Here is a 21,672-nt window from a genome sequence, read left to right on the forward strand (position 1 = left end):
CAATTAAAACTTAAGAGATAAGGATGTTCTACACAAAAATAAATTATGTATCTTATTATTTGCAAAAAGTTTTTTTTAATTATAATTTATTCAAAAAAATATTTATCAACTATTACATTTAAAGGTATCTTTTACTTTTCGCTTTCAAAAGTAATAAGTGAATAACAAAAATATTAATCAAACGAGACACAACCTAGCTAATTAATTTAAAAAAAATGCATAGACAATTATATATTCTACATGATTGCATGAAATAATATCTTGTTATAATAATTATTTAATTTAAGTAATGGAATAATATTTTCAACTTTTATAAATATTTAAAACTTTTGGACATACTGCAAAAACTCTTTTAATAATAAAATATATAAAAAATTAAAAATAATGTGTTTGTATAATTCTTTTTCTCAATCAAACCATTTTTTTGCGACATCAGCACATGTCTTGACTCCTTGACACTATCTATTTGCCTAACGTGAATAAGTATATGCCTATCATGTAATTGTTTTATGGAGGAAATTGTGAGAAATGAACCTCTTGATAAGATGATTTCAGAAATAATCACCCATATAAAGTTATCTGTTTTTAGTAAAAAATAAGCATGAGTAGACCAAAATGCCTTTAAAAACATAGTTTCAAATTAAGGTCTCGATATCTCCCTCCCGTCAGAGAGAAAATAGAAATAAATAAATAAATGCTCAACTGTTTGAGCTCTCTCATCTTTCTCTCTTAACTCTCTGAACTGTCTCAACTCTGTCAACTCTCTATTGAGCACCATCGTCATCAGCTCTCTGAACTGTATGATCTCTGTCAACTCTTTGTTGAGCACCATCGTCATCGGGCTGTGATCTATCTCTCGGCATTTGACCATATTGTCGTAGATTAACAAACCCTATAGCAGAGATGACATCAAGGTATGTTATTAGGTTTATTGCTACAATACTTAAATTTCTGAAACATTTTGTGTAAATTAGAACATGGATTAGAAACATTGCCCAGAGTTGTTACACGCCATGCATTTATAACATGTGTTAGTGTTATTTTAGCCTATCACGACATTGGTTATTTTAGGGCAGTTCGTGTAACGAGTCAGTAGTTACACTGATTAACGTGTCACACACCATGGGTATCTTAGGCCAGTTCGTGTAAGGATGGACATAGTAATTATAGTGATTGGCGTGTCAACTAGGCGTGTTACTATAGTTTACGTTATATGCATGGCGTGTTACCACATTTTACGTTACATGCATGGCGTGTTACCACATTTTACATTACATGCATGGCGTGTTACCACATGACTAACAAATTCTAGAACACGGCATGTCATGTGATGTGTTAAATGATTGACAAATTATTGTTGTTTTCAAAATTTCAGTGGGGTTCCAGTTGTGCGACTTGTGATAAGACATAGTAGTCAGTGGGTGAATGACATTTACAAGGGTGGTGAGTCACGAATGAGGGGGTTATGAGTGATTTGTCATTTGTGGGATTGATGAAGCTGGTTGAAGATGTTGTTGGGGTAAACTCAGAAATTAACGAGATTGAGTTACATGCATTGATTAATATACCCGAAGAGTTATCACGGCCAATTATCAAAGACGATGAGGATGTTGCATTAATTCTGCTAGAACAGAGGAATGTTCCAACTATGTATGTTAGCATTAAGGGACGCCAAACAAATGTTATGTCACATGAAAAGCTGAACAACATGGTAATCAGCTGAATCAAAATGAGATATACAATGTTTCACATATACCACAACATTCTGTCCGTAACCCACAAAAATGACAATTGACGTATGCACAAGAGTTTCTGTAGCCCGGTAGACACACGACATTCACAGAACAGTTGGCTGCACAATTTCGATCAGGATGTGCATTGAACCAATTAGTTACTTGTGTCCAACAAATGCAACGATCGGGTGAAACTGTACAAGGTGTAATGACATTTTCAAATGAGAATGCAACATTTCAGGACAACACTATGACGTTGGAGGGTGACACTGCGACGCTCAAGGATAATACTACATCTGATGAGGGAAATGAGGATTTGTTCCTTGCCGGTGAAGATAGATTTGATGACAATTCAGATGATGGACTTGATGAATGGCATGATGAGAGTTCAGAAGAGGACTGGATTTATGACAATGACATTCCAATTTGTAATAATGTTGAAGGAGAAATGGAACCTATTGGAGGTGTTGATGTAGGAGATGGCCTCATATACAATAACCCCATCGTTGATGAAAACGGGATTCGTTCCCCTAGTACATTGCTCCATGACAGTTATTAGGAAAGGGGAAATTGAAGGATATCTCGTACGTGGGTATTTCCAGGCGCAGAAAGGTTCTCTTTCCAAACAATTAGGAGTCGACATGTGCCGATGATCGCTTATACAAAGGAAGAATATTTTGCTCAAAGGCCGAGTTGAAACGAGTTTTGAATATGTTGGCTCTAAAAGAGTAGTTTAGGATAAGAGTAAAAAGGTCATGTAAAGCTCGTTATAAGGTTGGTTGCAAGGACAAGGCATGCAAGTTCAGTGTACGTGTAACGAAGTTACCTAAAAGAGGAGAATATTGGCAAGTTCGGACATTCCACAAAGTACACATGTGTACTGTCAATGGTTTGCAAGGGCGATTTATAATTGCGAGTGCGAAGATAATTAGTGAATTTATGTCACTCAAGCTTCAAGTTAATGGAGTAGCATTAAGACCTAAGGACATAATTGGTGAAGTGAGGGTTCAGTGGGAATTGAAATGCCTGTATGGTAAGGCTTGGCAAGCGAAAGAGCATGCAGAGAGGCTTGTTTTTGGTCCCTTTGAGGAGTCATTTCAACTACTACCCTCGTATTTTTATATGTTGAAACAAGAAAATCCTGGCACAGTCACTACAGTAGCTACTAATGAGGCAAAAAGATTCAAATATTGTTTTTGAGCATACGGGGCTTCTATTCGGGGGTTTAGGGATGTAATGCGTCCTATGGTTGCAATTGATGTGACACATTTGAAAGGCAAGTTCAAGGGTGTTCTATTTGTCACTGTATGCAAAGATGCGAATGAGTGCGTATATCCAGTTGCTTCTGGCATCGACCATGTTGAGGACGAAGTCTCGTGGACGTGGTTTCTTAGCAAGTTGCGTGATGCGGTTGGTTGTCCTGAAAATAATATTTTCATTTTTGATCAGCATCTCGATATTAAGAAAGCAATCCAAAATGCATACCCAGAAGCGTATCATGGTTTATGCGAGTACCACTTGAAGAAAAACTTTAAAAACAAGTTCAAACGTGACGACGTTTCTATGATTTTCACCCTTACTCGAGATTACTATAAGAGTTTCGATTATAACAGACATATACAGAAATATCTCGAAAAGTTACATGGATTCAAAAAAAAAAAATACCCCGATCGGACAATCGAGCGCAAAGTTACGACCTTTTGAAGTTGAGTAGGGGAAGAGATTCCTATATAAACCAACAGGGCATTTTTAAAGATAAGATGTTTTCACTATGTACAGAAACATGTGACACGTCATATACAGAAATATGTGACACGTCATGTAAAGGAACATGTGACACGTCATGTACAAAAACATGTGACACGTCATGTACAAAAACATGTGACACGCCATATACAGAAACATGTGGCACGCCATGTAAAGGAACATGTGACACACCATATACATAAACATGTGACACACCATGTACAAAAAATGTAACAAGTCATGGTTAGATTGTTACATGTCATGTTGAAAAAAAATACTATTGTTACACGCTATGTACAAAAACATGTTACACACCATGATTAAAAGAAGTTGTTACATGCCATGTTGAAAAAAAATATTATTGTTACACGCTATATTGAAAAAATATTGTTGTTACATGACATATTCAAAAATATTTTGTTACACTTTAATGCTAGGTACGAGTTCTGCTCAAAGCTAGGATCCATGGATTTGGCAATGCTAGGTACGAGTTCTGCTGCTTTCAGCATTTCTAATTGCATAGAACTTGAAAACTATTTGATTACCCATATTTTGTTGAGGGAATAAAAACCAAAAATTGCAACCAAACACGCAGCATTTTATTTCATCACAATTACTTGTGCCTTTTGTTGAATATTAGCCCAGAAATCCAACCTCTCTTACGGATCAAGGGTCAAATTGTTTCAGTGATAAACCCTAAAATACAAATAAGAAGAAAACCCAAATTAACACAAAAAAGTCAGATTAAAGAATACAAGAAGAAGATAAAAAAAAAAGAGAAAGAAAAAGAAGAATGAAAGATTTCAATCCACAATTTCAGATGATGAAGAAGCAAAGCTAGAAGAAGGATGAGCAACTTTAGCAAAATGGAGAAGAAGTAGCAGAAACCCCAAGAACGACGATTTTGCTTCGAATTTTGAGTAATTTTTTTAAAAGATGATGAGTAAATATGTCCTTAAAAATATTGTAGAGTGCAATGTAATGTGATTGTATTGGTTTTAAACTGCAATTACATTACATCCATTAACTGCAATGTGATTGCATTGTAATTTTATATTACAGTGATTTGTTACAAAATAAACACTATAATATAATTTAATTGAGTACATTACAAGAAATGTAACTTTACATCTTTATACCAAACGCAACCTAAGTTATAACCACCACCACAAAATTTTACAATCACGTTTGGCTAACAATGAAATGCTACTCAAAAGTCAAAATTATTGTTATTATATATCCAATAATATAATTCTGTATATATTTGTAAAATTTTTATCTCCTATACCTTTCTTCCGAGGATTATATGTAAAATCATATAGCTTAGCTTGTTAGTTAAATTTAATAAGATCAAACAGAAGCAAAAAAATGGCAGCAACTATGAATGGCGAAAACCAATACGACAGAACCGAAGAAGTAAAACGATTCGACGAATCAAAAATCGGAGTTAAAGGGCTAGTCGATTCAGGCCTCACCTCCGTTCCTCGCTTCTTCATCCACCCACCCGAAACTCTATCCGACCTCAAACCTAAAACCAAACCCGAGTCCGTTGTCATCCCAGCCATCGACCTCTCGGGGCCCAGGTCAACGGTCGTGGAGCAAGTTGCCAGTGCATCTCGATCCTTTGGGTTCTTCCAGATTGTAAACCATGGAATTCCCGTGCAGGTTCTGGACCGTACGATTGGTTCCATCAGAGCTTTCCATGAGCAGCCAACGGACGTCAAGGCAAGGTTCTATCGTAGGGACACGGGAACCGGCGTATCCTTCATTTCCAACATTGACTTGTTTCACTCTAAGGCCGCGAGCTGGAGGTTTCATCAAAACTCAAAATTTTTTTATTATATGAATATAACTTTAGCATTGATTATGATTATAACATTATCTTTACTGACAGCTTAATTTCTTTATTGTTTTCATATCGATTTTTGAAATTTATATGATTCGTGTTGAATTGGGTTATCTTCCCACCTCTCCAATACTATTTATTGTTAAAATTTGCGATAATTTGAGGAAAAGTGAGATTAAATTTGTTTTTGAATTGTAAAATTTTATGTGGAACGGCAGGGATACTCTCCAGATAAAACTAGGACCTACCCTAGCGGAGCTCGAGGAGATTCCTGAGGTTTGTAGAGACGAGGCAGTTGAGTGGAACAAAGAGAGCAGAGCATTAGGGGAGCGGTTGATGGGGTTGTTGTCCGAAGGGCTGGGTTTGGATACGGACAGGCTCAAGAACACTACCTGTTTGGAGGCAAGACTTATGGTGGGCCACTACTATCCTTGCTGTCCCCAGCCTGATCTGACGGTTGGCCTTTCATCTCATACGGATCCGGGAGTCCTGACGGTGTTGCTGCAGGATCACATTGGTGGTTTGCAGATTAAGCATGAAGGGGAATGGGTGGATGTCAAACCTGTTCCTGGTGCTCTTGTTATAAACATTGCAGATATTCTTCAGGTAAGTGCTTTGTTGTTTTAGGGAATGAACTTCAATTGCCCGACACTAAAAATTTGTTTGATTTGATTTTTTTTAATTTAAAAGTTATTATAAAATTTTTATAAAAAATTATAACTTTTAAAATTAGATTAAATTTGATAAATTTACTTTTATAAGTTTTCTTTTATAACTTAATTGTTTGATAAAATAATTTATATAAATTTTAATTTTAATTAAAATTATCATAAAAGTTATTTAATAAAGAATTTTTTTATTAATTACAAATTCTTTTATTTTGAAAAAAAAGTTAATTTTAATTTTTTATTTATAAAAAGTATAAAAATATTTTTATATAACATAAAATTTATAATTAATAATAAATCATATAAAAATAAAAATAAATAATGTTGAAATTTTTTCAATAGATGATGACATTTTTGAAACAAAAAGAAAATTTTCTTAAAAAAGAGACGTGCTTTAAAAAAAAAGGGAGAGAAAGCTCTTTTTTGGAGTTTTTTTTAAAGTTTCTTTTTTCAAAATTTTATTTTTTAAAAAAATTATTTATTTATTTTTAGAACTTTTCCAAATTCTTGTTTGGCTTGACTTTTGTATTTAAGAGATGTATAAGTTAAAAAAAAACCAAGCCAAATAAGCACTAAAAAAAAAATAATAATAAAGTCCATTAGAGAAAATGATTTGAATTATTCCAGTCAGGTATACTTTCAACTTCAACTGCTGCTAATCTATCTTTTTCAGTGTTCCATTAAGTTTCTTATCTGACTCAAGCTGTAATTTGTGGGTGGATTTGCCTTCTGCTAAAAAGCAATATTTGAGCCTAAAGCATTGTTGCATGCTAGTTATTGGATCTATTAATTAGTGTTTTATTTGCTATGAATTATGGTGTCTGAAGTTCTCTTTGCTTCATTTTTCAGATTCTGTCAAATGACGAGTACACAAGTGTGGAGCATAGAGTGCTGGCCAATCCTTCCCATGAACCTCGTGTGTCGGTTGCTGTTTTCTTCAATGCTAGTGCCAGGGATGCCTTATATGGACCATTTCCTGAGCTTACTTCAGCAGGGAAACCAGCCCTCTACCGTCAATTCACATATAATGACTACATGAGAAGGTTCTTCACCAAGGAACTGGATGGCAAAACTTTGACAAATTACTATAGACTGTAGGGGAGAAGATAAAACCATATGGTACTTTGTAGTTTCTGAGGTAAGAATATTCTGCAAATCAGACCCTTATATTTTCAAGTCAGTATACAATAAGAAAGCTCAATAATCTTTGCCGTAAGTAGCGGGGAAACATATCAAAATTACCTGGAATGGATTCTGCAAATTTTCGTAGTTCTGTCACGTACAAAATGTGTTTCTGCCAGTAATTGATCTTCCTCAAAACTGGGTTTTACATGTTAGTAAGACATTACAAAGTCCCACAATAAGCAGAGCAGAAGAAATAGGGTAGAAGAGAGGAAAGGTAACACTAAATAGTTGGAAAAATGGTTTTTTATTTTAATAATGAATGATTAATTTAACATTAAGAAAAGGTGGACGTTGCAATACGTAAACAACATCAATATGCTTTTGGAAAGTAAAACATTCATCTTGATCGGTTCTAACCATTTTTACGTTCAGGTATAAAGTAAGTAACCTTTTTTTTTTGCTCTTTTAAGTGGGTAACCTTTTTAAGCTGCCCTTTCTATTTATGCATAAACCACCCAGCCATCTCTTCATTATCGGAAGATTCAAGCAATTCCAACTTTCTCTGGCTGGCAGAGCATTTAAATTCATCATTTTCTATTATGCTTGTGGGACTTCTGCTCCTCTCTAACATCTCCAACTTCCACTTCTCTTTCACTTCCGCATTATGTGACAGCGTACTCTTACCCCCACTAATGGGAAAATCAATGAACTTCGAATTCTCAGTCCGTGAATCTAAGCATTCTTGATCTTCATTCTCTTCATGTACAAACCTCCACATATCTGCACCTTTGCTTCGCTTTCTGTATTGTCCTGCAGATTTACCAATGTTGCCTTCACATCCACCACTGTGGAATCCTGATCCGTCATGGTTGATACAGTCTCTATTGTCACGTTCAAATTCAGTGGATCTGTTTGAAGCAATTGGTACCTTTGGCCGTTTGTGGTCACATTTCAAGCACACCATATTTCTTCTAAAGTTAATATAGTTGCACCTGTACAGTTCCAGACATTTAAATTTTGTAACACAATATTAAACAAGGCTGTTGTATTCAAGTATTCAAAGAATTTAAGGGAAATTGAATGTAGGAGAAAACTCACGATTCACATTCCCATTCCCCAGGGTTGAGATGCCGTTTTGGAGGCTTCTCTTTGCATTGCAGGCATCTCGTATTCTTTGCAAAATTCAAGAAGTTGCATCTGCAAGAATTGAAAGTCTCAATGGCAACCAGAGCTACACCATTAAAAACTCAAAGAATCTAAAGAATTAGAACCTGTCACATATCCAGTCTCCCTTCTTCAATGGTAGATTATCCTGACCCTCTCTTAGTTGCCTCAGTCGTTCTTCGTACAAACCATCACAGCGCAAGCACTTTATATTTCTTGCAAAATTTAGGAAGTTGCATCTACCAAATGGAAAGTAAAGGCAAATTGGTGATAGAATATATATACATTTTGAGATTCAAATTTCCAAAATTGCTATAATATAGGCTATCAAATTACTTGGGGCAAAGCCAATCGCCTTGCTTCATTGGAACTTTTAGGTGTCCTTGTGTACTTGAATGATGTTGTAGCCAAACATCCCCCCTTGACGGTGCAGCATTTGGCATATCAGATTGTAAATCCTGGGTGCTATAATCCACCATTTCTTTCAGCAGTCTTCGTACTGATTCTTTAACTAATTTATTTTGGCATGGCTTGTTCTCCACAGAACCGGTGATGGAGTCAAGGCCATGTGTCAACAAAATGCGCATCACATCCACAGTCCTCCCACCTTCATCTTCACGTGCCTTTACATAAGCCCTGTCACAGTTTCCTCTCAAATTGCAGGAGCTGCAAACCTACAGAACAAATTGAGATGAATAATAATAATTAGGAAAAAAAAGGGAAAAGATCACTTTTATTGGCCACATCAACTATAAGTAACAATCAAAGAGAGGAGCCTAGTACATACATTTCCTTCATCAATGCCCACATAAGCTCTTAGGCGCTTCCCGGAGTTGACAACTTTCCTATCTAGGCTGGGGCATCCACATCCTGCAATGACCAGAATATCTTTCCTTGAGAAATACCTGGAAGCCAAAGGCAATGAACAAACAAAAGTTCTAAACACAAAAGGAGCTGCCAAAAAACAATCTTAAACAACAGAGAGGGTTGAACCAAGATATGCCATAGATTCCACATCCATTATAAAGCTACATGAACACATGAAGCGTACAAACCCTTTTCTGAAGCTTGTAAACTCGATTTCAAATTCAATTCTCAAAGACCAAAAAAATATATATAGAGGAGAAAAATTATCAAACAGGTTATATGCAACCAATCCCAAAAAGAAAAATTTTTAAAAATAAAAGGAAAAAAGAAATAACTCCTACATTACCTTATAAGACTAAAGCGATCCCTAGCAAAATTAAGGCACGCAGTGCGGATACTATTCGCTTCTTTCAAACCCAATTCACCATTTTCGAAAGGGTTTCCATCTCCATCGAAGTAGCCTCTCTTCAACAAGAATTCCATCAAATCCACCCACTCCTGCCAAGGATGTGAAATCAGGACCGTTGATTCATTTCGCTTCGTGGGTCTCCTCTGATCAAACGGCACGTCGATTCCTGACGGTGATTGGGCACTATGGGGTATGGATTTTGAAGATTGGAGCTCATCAAGCTCATCGAAAACTACATCCAACTTTGAATTGGGACATAGGGTGTTGGTGGAGTTGTGGATATAAGAAATGGGTATGAGAATATTAGGGAACTCAGGGTTTTCGAAATGGGTTTTGAGAGCTGGGTAGAGGAATTTGTAGCTGGCTCCAAAAAGCTTCTTCATTTGAGAATGGTCGGGATCTTTTTATCTCCTTTTTGGCGGAACAATAATGGTAATAACGGTCAGTTGAGCTTTTATTAGTACTCTCTTTAATCGCTAAAATCACCTTTGAAGTCTAAAGTTGACATATATTTCTAATTTAGGACTTCATTTTTAGTAATAACCAATTCAGGACCTAACTTTATATATTCTTTCAAACCAGGTCCAACTGTAATAGATTTTGAGGCAGTTGGTTTTTTGATCAAGTTTCTCAGCCTTCTTCATTGAAATTGTTCATGTACAAATTTGGATGCAACAAAACTCTCAATTTCAAAGTCCTTGACAAGTCTTGGACAAAGGTCATCAAAAAAATCCAATAATCCTAAAAGTTTCAGATGTACTCATATAAATAGTAGCTTTCCCCTGAGTTCCAAACCCAAGTCTTAGATAAGGCTCTGATCAATATCCGAAGAATTCCAATGTGTTAGGGAAAAAAAGGGACTTTGAGACCTCAAGTGATAAAAAAGGATGGTGTGAAGGTTTATATCCTTCATTCCGAGTTCAAATGGTTAGAAAGAAGCGCCATAGAAACCTTGAGAAATGCGTTTTTCTTCAAACATGTTAGGAATGGTTTAGGCTATAAGGGTATCATTGCGGAGGTAAGACTTACGGAAGGCCTCCAAATCCTTCTAACTTTCTCAAAGAAAAAGAAAATGGAACTGTTAGTCTTTAACTACAAAGATACGTTTCTAGTGTGGATAATTGACATTGTCCCATTCAACCATGAGAACTTTGTTAGGGAGCTACAAGTGTGGCTCTATGTTAAGGAAGTGCCACTCCATTTGTAGCATATCAACTTGTTCAAAGCCTTAGGAGACAGTTGGGGTAAGTTCTTCTATATCGATAAATATACTAAGTTGAAAAATAGGCTTGACTAAGACAGTGTCTACATTAAGGTTGATAGCCTAAGAAGAATTCCATGCTACACCAAAGTGATAGTGAAGGATAAACTTATATTCATTAGAGCCATACCATCAAAGGTGATAAAGGTTGATACAAATGAAGGTATTCCCAACTTAAGCAAAGGAAAGGAAATCATGGAAGATTTAGATGATTCATGGAGCAACGATTCGAGGTCGTGGGGCTTTAACAAAAACCCTGGGCCAAGCAACCCATATCTAGAGATCAAAGAATGAGCGAGAATTGAAAAGAGGTTGGCAGAAAATTTCAAAATGGACCATCAAATGACTTTGAGATCTGGGTTGCAAAAAGCTGATTCACCCTCTACTATATTCAACAATAAAAATGGTAATTGTAGAGCAGGCCTTGGGGAAGCCAACAACTCATCCGAGGAACTTACTAGTGGTCCTATGGACTTAAATGTACAGGCTTCTTCATTGAATGCTAAAATGGGGAATTATACATGTGCTGACTTGGGCATAAGGGACAACTATCCAAATAAACCGAATGAAGAGGTGGCAAGATCCCAAATGTCCAACCCACAGAGGAAAAGAGCTTGGGAAGGTCCCTAAATTCTCGAAACATCTCCACATAGGCTAGGTACCTATAAAAGCCACAAAGACAAAATCAACAATGAACCAGAAAAAAACTCCGAATCTAGTAAGAATAGGTTCAAAAATAGCGATGGATCGGAATCTTGGGTTGCAAAGACAAATGAAAGCCTCCTAAAGACTCATTGCCCTGGACACTTGGGGACATGAAGGCTTCAGACAAAAAAAGTGAAAAGTCGATTTATTGAGGAAAAGATAAGAAAGAGGGCAAAGAAAAATTAAGAAGACGACCAAGAGTCAGGATGCCATCTCCATGGAAACGAACAAGCAAACAACTAATGGGGAGAGAAATGAAAGTTTCGAGTGCAGTAAAAACTCCACAAGATGAGTAAAGAAAAGAGTGGCCATCAACAGTCTCATGAAATATCCTATGGTGTTTAGTAGGCTAAAAAATAAGAACAAAGTTTCGACCATTGAATCCCGGACACACAAGGACAAGGAAATGCAATGGTCAATTAGGAAAGCAGGGAAGTCAGTATGTGGCGATGAAAATTACAATTCGCCAGCAACAAGTAAAATGAAAAAAACAAAAGGTAAAAGATTATTGGCAGTAAATAGGAAAACAAATAGATCAAGTGTGAGCAAACTAGAGACTGTGACAAGAAGGAAAATGAAAATCAACAAGGATGTTGAGGAGGTAATTAGAAAAGACAAAGAAAAAGAGGATTTCTTAAAAGATAATTCCATTTCAGACAATGGCATCGAGAGCAAGAATCGAGTATTGCGAAAGGAAGAGGATAAGGTTATTTAGATGAGTAGGAGCTTGGGCATCCAATTCAGAAAACCTTCATAAAAGGTTAAAGATGCCATCACTAAAGTGGAAGAGGAGTACGCTTCATAAATGAGTCCCGAGTAAGTCCTAACGCTTTGTGTGATTTTATTACTATGATTTTGATTTCTTGGAATATTCGTGGTTTAGGGGGGATTGAGAAGAAAAAAAACTGCTAGAGGACTCATAAACAAATGGAAGCCAAATATAATGTTTTTTTAAGAAACGAAACTGAGCACAATCGAACAGAACTGTTTTGAATCTCTTTGGAGAAAGGAAAGGACTCAGGGATTGGCAATGGATATCGAGGGAAGCTCAAAGGGTCTCATCAGTATATGGCAAGAGGACTTTTTTTAGCTTATGTCGTAACGTGTGGGTCTGAGAACCCTTCCACTAGACGTAAAAAATTTAAAGAGTCGTCACTAATATTTTTTATTTAGGTGTGATTGGTCACTTAATTAAATTTGTTTTATAGACGGAGTTCTAAATTGATTTTGAATCTATCTAAAGAACAATAAACTGGTTTGCAAATTTTAGTGTTGGGTTCGGGAGTACGATTATGCAAGGGGAAGAATTAACACCCCGTTACGCCCATTCCACGAATGGTACCACTTAACCATATGTTATCCTATTAACTATAACTTTTTAATTTTATTATTATGTTTCCTTAATCCTGATTTATTTATTTTATCTTTTAAAACATCTTATTTGGTTTAACGGGTGAGATGTGCATATGAAGCAATCGTGAAATGCATGACATAAAATCTGGATAATGCCAAACGAAAAACCATTTATTGAGTGTACTTCCCGAATCCATCCATCATACTAGTGGAATCTAAGGATATTTTCTCATTTAGGAAAATACCTGAGAAACTCACATTCGCAAGTTTAATGAGTAAATCCTATCATCAAGGTAATCATTTGCATTTGAAAATAATATCTTCCGTATATGCAAACTTATTATGACCAGAAGCCTTATTAAAAACATTTTTCGAACCCTCTCATTGTACTGGTGGGACTCGGAGGTATCTTTTCATATAGAAAATTTTTCTAAGGAACTCGCCTCCGCAAGCTCTTTCGAAAAGTCTCATCACTGGGGCTTCAACTCGTGCACACAATAGTCTACATGCCATGACATTTAACAATGCAAGAATGAGGTGTAATGTACTCATAAATTTTGATATTTGTATATTAACCTTCCTACAACTTTTTCGTCATTTCTTTGAGATTTATTTTTATTATTTTTCTTTGTATGCTTATATATCATGGATAAATATTTTATATTTGTTATTTTTGTCTAACTATTTCTTTTATTTCATTTTATGATATATTTTTATATATTTAAGTATTTATCTATTTTGCTATATTTTCCTTATATCTAAAGGCTATTTCTTTAATCAAATATTTTATTTTAGAATTATTATTATTTATGCGTATATTTCTTATCACTCAATTTTTTTATTTTTTTAATTACCTAACCTATTTTCTTTTGACTAACTATTTTTTTTCTCTTTTCTCATAAGTCTATTTTTTTTATTATATACATTTCCTTTTTATATTTTAGTTATATTCATTGCTATTATGAGTTTACTACTTTTGAAAATTTTATTTTTACTATTTATTTATCATTATGAATATCATCACTTTTCATAGCCCTATATATTTTAAAACAATATATTTTATTTATCCCTTCTTGTATTTATTATTGTCATTATTATTATATTATTATTATTTTTTGTTTCCTTTGTTTTTGTGTTTTGTTTTGTTAGCAATTAGGTTAATACAATTTTCATTTGTTTAGGATTAGAAACATCAAGACTTCAAATTAAGACCCTCTCATCATACTAGTAGGGTCTTAATCAAAATCTTTAACCTAAGAAAATTTATTCAGAATTACGACTTCTTAAGTTCCAAATAGACATCCCATCATCGGTGTGACTTATAATTTTCGTAATTATTAATATTACAATATTTTTTAAAAAAACCAAACCTAGATACTTTCCTAACTATATATTTTATATTATTATTATTATCATTATTTTTCTTATCTTACCATTTTTAGTATTTAACTATAAATGTCTATTTTTAATCTTCATCTAGTTTTTATATAACCAAATATTCCACTCTATTATCATATCCATGTATAGTTTATTTAATCTACCCTTTTCTATGAATAAATATCTTTCTTTTTTCTTATATATTTTATTTTTATGACCAAATAAATCTTATTTTGCCTACTTGCTTAACCTATTTTCTTGCAATCAAATATATTTTAGATCTATTTTCTATTTGCCTAGCCTATCTTTTCTTATAGTTAAATATATATTTTTGTACATACTTGACCAACCTATTTTTTATGGGTGAGTGTAGACACCTTATTTTGCCTGGACAAATTTATTATTATTATTCATATAGTTTATTTTATCTTTCATTAACATTATGCTGTTGGTTTTAAGTCCAATTAAAATTAAGCCATCTTAAGCTTTTTAGGCCCAAAACCAATTTGGGTTTGATTTTAAATTGACCCTTTTTGACTTTAAAGTTCCAAAGGCCCATAAACCAAAAAATAAAAATTTTCAAGAAAAAAAAACAAAATCAATCAAATAAAAAAAAAAAGCTATGGCAGCCGTTTGATAGACTACCATGGCAACTTGTCAAGAGGCTGTCACCTCCTTACTACATAGAGCCACCCCTCGACTTTATCTCTAACCAACCTCTACCCTAAATCACATGATTACCCCCTCTCCCTATTGTCTAAAAATATGGACAACTAGGTTTTATAAGAACCCTCAAATTACCAAAAAAATAAGGAGATTTTGGGGAAATCGAAGAAAAAGAAAGAGAAACCAAAAATCAAAAACCTTAGCTTGAAAACCCTAGAGATTCCTAGAGCAAAAAATCAAAAAAATCCTAATTTTTAGTCTTACAACCGATTACTCTAACCTCAATAAAATACTAAACATTCAAAATAAAAAAGCAATAAAAATCAAAGAAATAGAGGCAGTAGTAGGGTAAAAGGGGAGTTTTGGGTTTGGAAACTTAGAGATTTTAAAGGGTCTTTTATTCCGATCTAAAAAAAGGGAGGAAAAGATGATAGTTTTTTTTAAGAAAAAAATCTTAAGAAAAAAAGAGAAGGAGAGATAGAGATACTATCCCTACAAAAAAAAGGCCAAACATAAAGAGGAAAATCCCTAACTTCTAGCAACCTCATAATCACAAACCAAAAAAATATTATTTTTTTTAGTCTCGTTTTTCTTAGATCTAGGAGAAATGAGATGTTTTTTTGAAAAAAGTAATTCGATTAAAGAGTAAAAGAGATTAAATGAAATCTTTAGTGAAACTTTAAGGATTTTTTGGCATCGTTGAATGACTGTCGGTGACGATGGTGGTCACCAATCGGTATTTGGGGTGATCGAATTTCTTTCAAAAAAGAGAGGGAGAGAATGGTGGTTAGAGAGAGAGAAAAGATGAAGGAAGTGAGGGAGGAGAGAGAAAAATAAGTTTAAATAGTTTGAGTTGAGTAAGAAAAAGCGCCAAAACGGTGCCGTTTATGGAAAGTAAGAGTAAAAAAAAAAAGAGGAGCAGGAAAGAAAGATAAAGAAACGGGAAAGAAAATAAAAACAAAAGAAAAAAAAAACAAAGGAAAAATGAAAAAAGAAAACATGGGGGTGGCTAGGGTATCAAAAAAGAGAAAGGAAAAAAAAACGGAATGTGGGTTGTCCAAAGGATGAAGCCCAAGTAGAAAGAAAATCCAAAAAAAAAAGAGTAGTGGAGGAAAAGAATGGGATAGCCCATAGAAAAGGCTTAGTGGTAGAAAAGAGAAAAGAAGAAAATAAAAAGGGCCCAACAGAAAAGGGAAAAGGAAGTGCATAAGGCCTAACAATGGTGAAAAATAATGAACTTTTGCCTAGTCTATTAAAGGTGAATTTCTTTGACCTCTTATTTTATTTTAAGTCTATTCTATTTCATTAATATAGTTAGCATGAAAATAATGACTTAACTGTACTTAGATAGATGTAAAAAAAATAAAAAATTTAGTTATATAAAATATACAGAGGTAGACATGAAAAGGTAATAATAAAATATTTAGCTATATAATATCTATACATATATATATATATATATATATATATATATATATATATAAAGATGAAACATGATAAAAAAATCTTTTGGTTATTTTGAATTAACTTGATGATGGACATTCGCTCGGGACGCTAGAAGTAACAATCCCGAATTAATTTTCCTATGTGAAGGATTTTCATTAAAACTCTATCAGTATGATGGGCGGGTTTAAATTTCGATTCTCAATATTTATAATCTTAAATAAGTGCAAAAGAAATTCTAAAAAAATATAAAAAAAATGATAATATTGATAATCATAATAAACACAAAAATAATAAATAAAATACATAAGACAATATAGAGTTTTGCAATGATAAACAATGAAAATTTAAAGGGTAGATATAAAAAAATAATAAAATGTGTCACTATGTAAAACACATATAGGAAGAAAAGTAATATAATAAGTAAGTGAATACTTTTTCTTTCTAAAAGATATATGGAAAAAATAGCAACAAAAGCATAAAATATATTAAAGTTAAAAAAAAACAAAAAAAAGAAAATTTTAAAACTGGTAAAATTATAGTGATAGCGATTAATAATAGACATATTTTGTATACGAGTATAAGCACTGTTGATGGGGCCTTTCGAAAGAACTTGCGAAGGCGAGTTCCTTTGAAAGATTCCCTAAGTGAAAGGATACCTCCGAGTCCTATCACTATGTTGGGAGGGCTCGGAGAATGTCTTTAATAAAGGCTTCTACTCTAATAGGTTTGCATTCACGAAAAATATTATTTTTAAACACAAATGATTACCCTGATAATGGGATTTATTCGTTAAACTTGCGAAGACAAGTTTTCTGGGTATTTCTCTAGGTGAGAAATAACCCGGGATCCCACTAGTGTGATGGACGGATTCGGGAAGTACACTTAATAAATGGTTTTCGTTTGGCATTATCTAGATTTTATGTCATGCATTTCACAATTGCATCATGTGCATGTCTCACTCGTAAAACCGAATAAATTGTTTTATTTTGTAAATAAAATAAAAGATAAAATAAATAAACAAGGATTAATGAAACATAAGAATAAATTTAAGAATTAAGGCTCCAATAGGATAACCTATAATTAAGTGATACCGTTGTGGAACAAGCATCACGAGGGTGCTAATCCTTCCCCATGCATAATTGTACTCTTGAACCTAACTTTAAAAAATCGCAGATTAGGTCATTGTTCCTTCGACGGACCTAAAATCAATTTAGGACCCCGTTAAAGAAAACAAACATAATAGGTGGCCAATCGCACCTAGATAAAAAAAGATTGGTGGCAACTCCTTAGTTTTCTAAGTCTAGCAGTCAAGTTCTCGGACCCTCACGTTACGACTGTGAGTATTTACAATTTTTCATTTTTTTTACTTTTCATATTTATTCTAAGAAATAATAAAAACTTTATTGTATAACAAATGAACAAAGGAAATAATAATATGCAAACCAAAAAAAGCCATGCCTAATAGCCAGTCCAATTATCCAACAAGAGATCTATTACCATGTAGGCTGAAACAAGCCCAAATCACATAGCTTTGGTGTACTCCAACAAGTTGTCCAAGACTTGACCCACTTCCAAATGGATCACGAGCTCAATCCGACTTCAGGAATAAACCAAAGCTTGGTCTAATCCGTTTCTTTCCCCCTTTCTTCATTTGGAACTCTAGGTATAAAAGCTTTTTTTTTTCTTTCTTCACTTCCTCCCTTCTTTTCTCTCTCTAACTAGTAGCTTGTCCTTCTTCTTCCTCCTTGAAAGTTTCCTCCTCTCACTCATTTTTCTATTTCTCTTTTACTTTGATTTCTCTCCCAAGGCCGCCATTATCATGTCGGTTTCACCCTCAAAACACTTTTCTTTTTTCTTCAATAAGAAAAACCAAGGAAGAGATGTCACAGAAACCATGAGATCCCCCACCCTTCGAAACCTATAACCTATTCTCAATATTCTATGATTTTTTTGGTTTTTTTTCTTTTTTATTGTGGCTAGGATACTTACTGTTAGTAAAGCTAAGATTTTTTTTTTGTTTTTTAGTGTTTCAAAAAATTTAAAAAGTTTTTTAGTTTTTTTTTTGTTGAGAATGGGATTTTTTTTCTGGCTACTGGGTTTTTTCTATTTCTAAGGTTCTTAAAGTTTCAATTTTTCATTGGTTGCTAGGGTTTCTCCAAAAATCGACCTCTTTTTGAACCAAAATTTTGAGGGATCTTACAAAACCCGATTGTCCAAATTTTTGGATAATCAAAAGCCTCCAAGTCAAAGAAAATCAACTAGAGGTGACCCCAAATCCAGTTACCCAAGGAGCATTGAATGCTCTGTGCAGGCTTAACTAAGGAGGCTAAGGTTGCAGCTTCTTTTTCTTTTTTTTTTAACAGTGATTTATTTATTCTAATTATTATTTATTATTATTTTTTTATTTAGGAACCATAGGTATAAGTGTCTACAGCTTGATGATTCTAAGGTAAGGCAGTACTATATTATTGTTACTAATACTATCAAGAGTATTAATAGAAAATGTGGTTTCAGAAACATTTACTCTCCCAATGATGAGAATCAACAAGGTGAATTATGGATTAATATCTTAAACATCATTAAAGATAGAGATATGTGGTGGTGCTTAGGTGGGGATTTCAACGTAGTTAAGAACGAAGATGAAAAAATTAGCAATAATGATATATGACAACCTCTTCTCAATTTAGTGATTTCCTACGTGCTTCAAGCCTTGTTGATATCCCTATAATGGGAAGTAAATTTACATGGAGTAATAAGAGAGATGACCCAACTTTTAGTAAGTCAGACAGATTTATTTTTGAGAGTAACTAACTGAAGTGCTACTCTATTATGAGTCAAAAAAAGTTTTCCTTACTTCATCTCAATCATCTCCCTATCATGATTAGGGGAAACAAAGTTAACTAGGGCTTGGAACCCTTTAATATCTTCAACACATGGATTGATGATGAGAGGTTTAAATCTTTAGTCGATAGAAATTGGGTTACTGCCAAGCAAGGCTTTAATAACTCTCTTAGTATATAGAAGGGTCTTAAAAACATGAGACTAAGGATAAAGGAGTAGCCGAAACAAACTTATGGTGAAACTCAAAGAAAAATATCTGATTTGGAAAATGACCTACAGTAACTTCATAGGGAATGGGAAGCCATCAAAGGAAATTTTGACAAAAGGCAAGAATACAAAACTAAAGAAAGGAATTGGAGACAAAATCTAGAGCAACTTAGGTTACGAAAAAAAACCATAACATTAAATACTTCCACGTTCTAGCTTCCACTAAAAGGCAGTCCAATCATATTGACAGATTAGAAATGTAAGGAGAAGTTATTGAGGACCCAGACAAAATTAAAGAGGTAGTTGTTCGACACTTTAAAAATTTTTATAGTGACAAGAAAAGGCTTTCTGTATAAGACATTGACTGTAACTTCTCCTAACTTAAGGAAAAGTCTACTAAGTACCTAGAAATGCCTTTCACCGAGAGAGAGATATGGGAAACAATTTGCAATTGCAATGGCAACACAACTCTAAGCCTAGACTGTCACGACCCGGTACTCCCCTCGAGCCCGTGACAGCCACCGCGACGTCCCGGTAGACATTCGTTACCCAGAGTGTCAACCGGTAGACATTCTCCCCTGTGAGTAATCATCGTCAAACCTCGTTTTTAAAGAATTTTAAGTTTTTTCCCTTTCAAAATCGTGGAAAAATAATTTTCGCCTCAAAAGGGCGTTTTCATCATTTTTCCTTAAAATTTTTCGAACCCGACTAAAGATGTAGTAGATAAGTTGAAAACACATATTTCATGATTTAAAATAAATTTGGGTGTCTAAAATGTTTATTAAAAATGATATTGCAACTATTTGAATAAAATAAAAATATTCAATAAAATATTCTAATTTCTTGTAAAACAATATTTATACAGTCATCCGTAAATAATTTTTGTAATGTAAAAACTAAATAAATTCATACGTACTATAATATAGGTAACTGGGATATGAAATTTACTTTACAGTGACTCGTGGGCCTACAAGGAACAAAAGTGCACAAAGGCAGTAAACCTATAGTTTTTGGAGTAGTAAAGCCAACTATAATCCTTGACGATATCTGCTATCCACAGGCTACCTCGGACCTGAAATGGTTGAAAAAGAAGGTAGTGAGATTATAAAATCCTAATAAGTAAATAGATACCATCTAAACCATCTATATTCGAGTAAATGGAGACAGATAAAACAGTTTAACATACTGAAATTCATCACCTTTCAACTTGTTTCAACCAAATAAAATCAATTCATATAAATCGAGTAATTAACATGGCTTATGAATTTCTTAAAACTTTGGCTCGTGCCAAAATCATTCTCATACCCAATTATCAAGGATACCTTGGCCCCGGGCTATCCCAAACCGAGTCCGCCAAGCCTATTAAAAAAATTATGTACTCATAAATCATGTTTTTATTTTGAAAATATAGTTGTTCCTTGGCATTGGCTGAGTTCACCTTCACGTGGTGGTTTGGCGTGAAGTGAACTCTAAAAGTTATACCTCAAGAGTTACCTTACTCGCCTCTCCAACCGAGGTAAGAATATGATCAGGCTTCGTGCCCCTCTAATAGGCTAGTCCACAGAATCAGCCCACTGTAGCTAGCTAAACCCACCATACAATAAAATTTGCAACAGCATGACATGACAATTTTATCATTATCCAGCCTATCAAGATAAAAAACAGTTTATACATTTCAACACAAATACCAATTCAGTCATTCATGCCAATATTGTCATAAGCCAATCAATTAGAACCATAAATTCACAATACATCAAATGGTCTCTAATTACTCTATTTTCAAAGCCATTATTCAATTTTAAAACAATTTTATGAAATCATTTCATTAAATCACATTTGGTCTATAAAATCGAAAAATTAATCATTTAATTCATTTTTCATGAAGCTCACAAAATCGGATAAAAGCCACTTTAGATAATTAAGACGATAGTAAGGTTACCCACAGTACTAGGAGTTCGATATACTCCTATTCCCGATCTTCGAGCACAATCTCTTTACCCTTGTTAGAGGGCTCACCACCTATACATCATACGTGACACGAATTTCAATAAATTGTGTCAATATATCATAAACTATTTCAGGCTCTATAAATCTATATGAATGCACAAAATGTGATGCAAAATGTCCGAATAGCCATTTAAATACGGTATTCGACCTAATTCGCACTATTCTCGGTGTAATTGGCTAAAACCTCCAATTTAACTCCAAATTGATTTCTTTCACTTTCTACACTCCAATTATACTTAAAATACCTCAAT

General features: G+C 34.0%; 2 protein-coding genes and 1 long non-coding RNA gene across 9 annotated transcripts in view; 1 reads left to right on the forward strand and 2 right to left on the reverse strand.

Moving 5' to 3' along the window:
* On the forward strand, window positions 4,797-7,262 carry LOC18609864 (1-aminocyclopropane-1-carboxylate oxidase homolog 4). Its single transcript, XM_007045190.2, has 3 exons — window positions 4,797-5,290; window positions 5,544-5,931; window positions 6,843-7,262. Exons 1-3 carry the CDS (start codon window positions 4,848-4,850, stop codon window positions 7,089-7,091), a joined length of 1,080 nt encoding a protein of 359 aa, XP_007045252.2. The 5' UTR covers window positions 4,797-4,847; the 3' UTR covers window positions 7,092-7,262.
* On the reverse strand, window positions 7,226-9,996 carry LOC18609865 (zinc finger protein VAR3, chloroplastic). Of its 2 annotated transcripts, none has more exons than XM_007045191.2 (6): window positions 9,496-9,990; window positions 9,070-9,187; window positions 8,619-8,956; window positions 8,390-8,521; window positions 8,217-8,315; window positions 7,226-8,110 (listed from the first exon to the last, which is right to left on the reverse strand). In XM_007045191.2, exons 1-6 carry the CDS (start codon window positions 9,939-9,941, stop codon window positions 7,615-7,617), a joined length of 1,629 nt encoding a protein of 542 aa, XP_007045253.2. In that variant the 5' UTR covers window positions 9,942-9,990; the 3' UTR covers window positions 7,226-7,614. The 2 variants fall into 2 exon arrangements, with proteins under 2 accessions (XP_007045253.2, XP_017971053.1); XM_018115564.1 differs by having other exon boundaries at window positions 7,662-8,110; window positions 8,217-8,290; window positions 9,496-9,996.
* Window positions 20,338-21,672, reverse strand: part of LOC108660774 — a 3,167-nt gene continuing 1,832 nt past the window's right edge. Inside the window, exons 1-2 of one of the 6 annotated variants that reach the window (XR_001926453.1) lie at window positions 21,358-21,397; window positions 20,338-20,486 (exon numbers count right to left, since the gene is read on the reverse strand). This is a non-coding gene — a long non-coding RNA (uncharacterized LOC108660774). Of the gene's footprint in view, window positions 20,487-20,719; window positions 20,758-20,896; window positions 20,950-21,353; window positions 21,398-21,672 lie in introns of those variants that run through there. The other 5 variants (XR_001926458.1, XR_001926455.1, XR_001926457.1 and 2 more) reach the window with 5 other exon arrangements.

Source organism: Theobroma cacao, chromosome 2 (assembly GCF_000208745.1).
Source record: "Theobroma cacao cultivar B97-61/B2 chromosome 2, Criollo_cocoa_genome_V2, whole genome shotgun sequence".
NCBI lineage: Eukaryota > Viridiplantae > Streptophyta > Magnoliopsida > Malvales > Malvaceae > Theobroma > Theobroma cacao.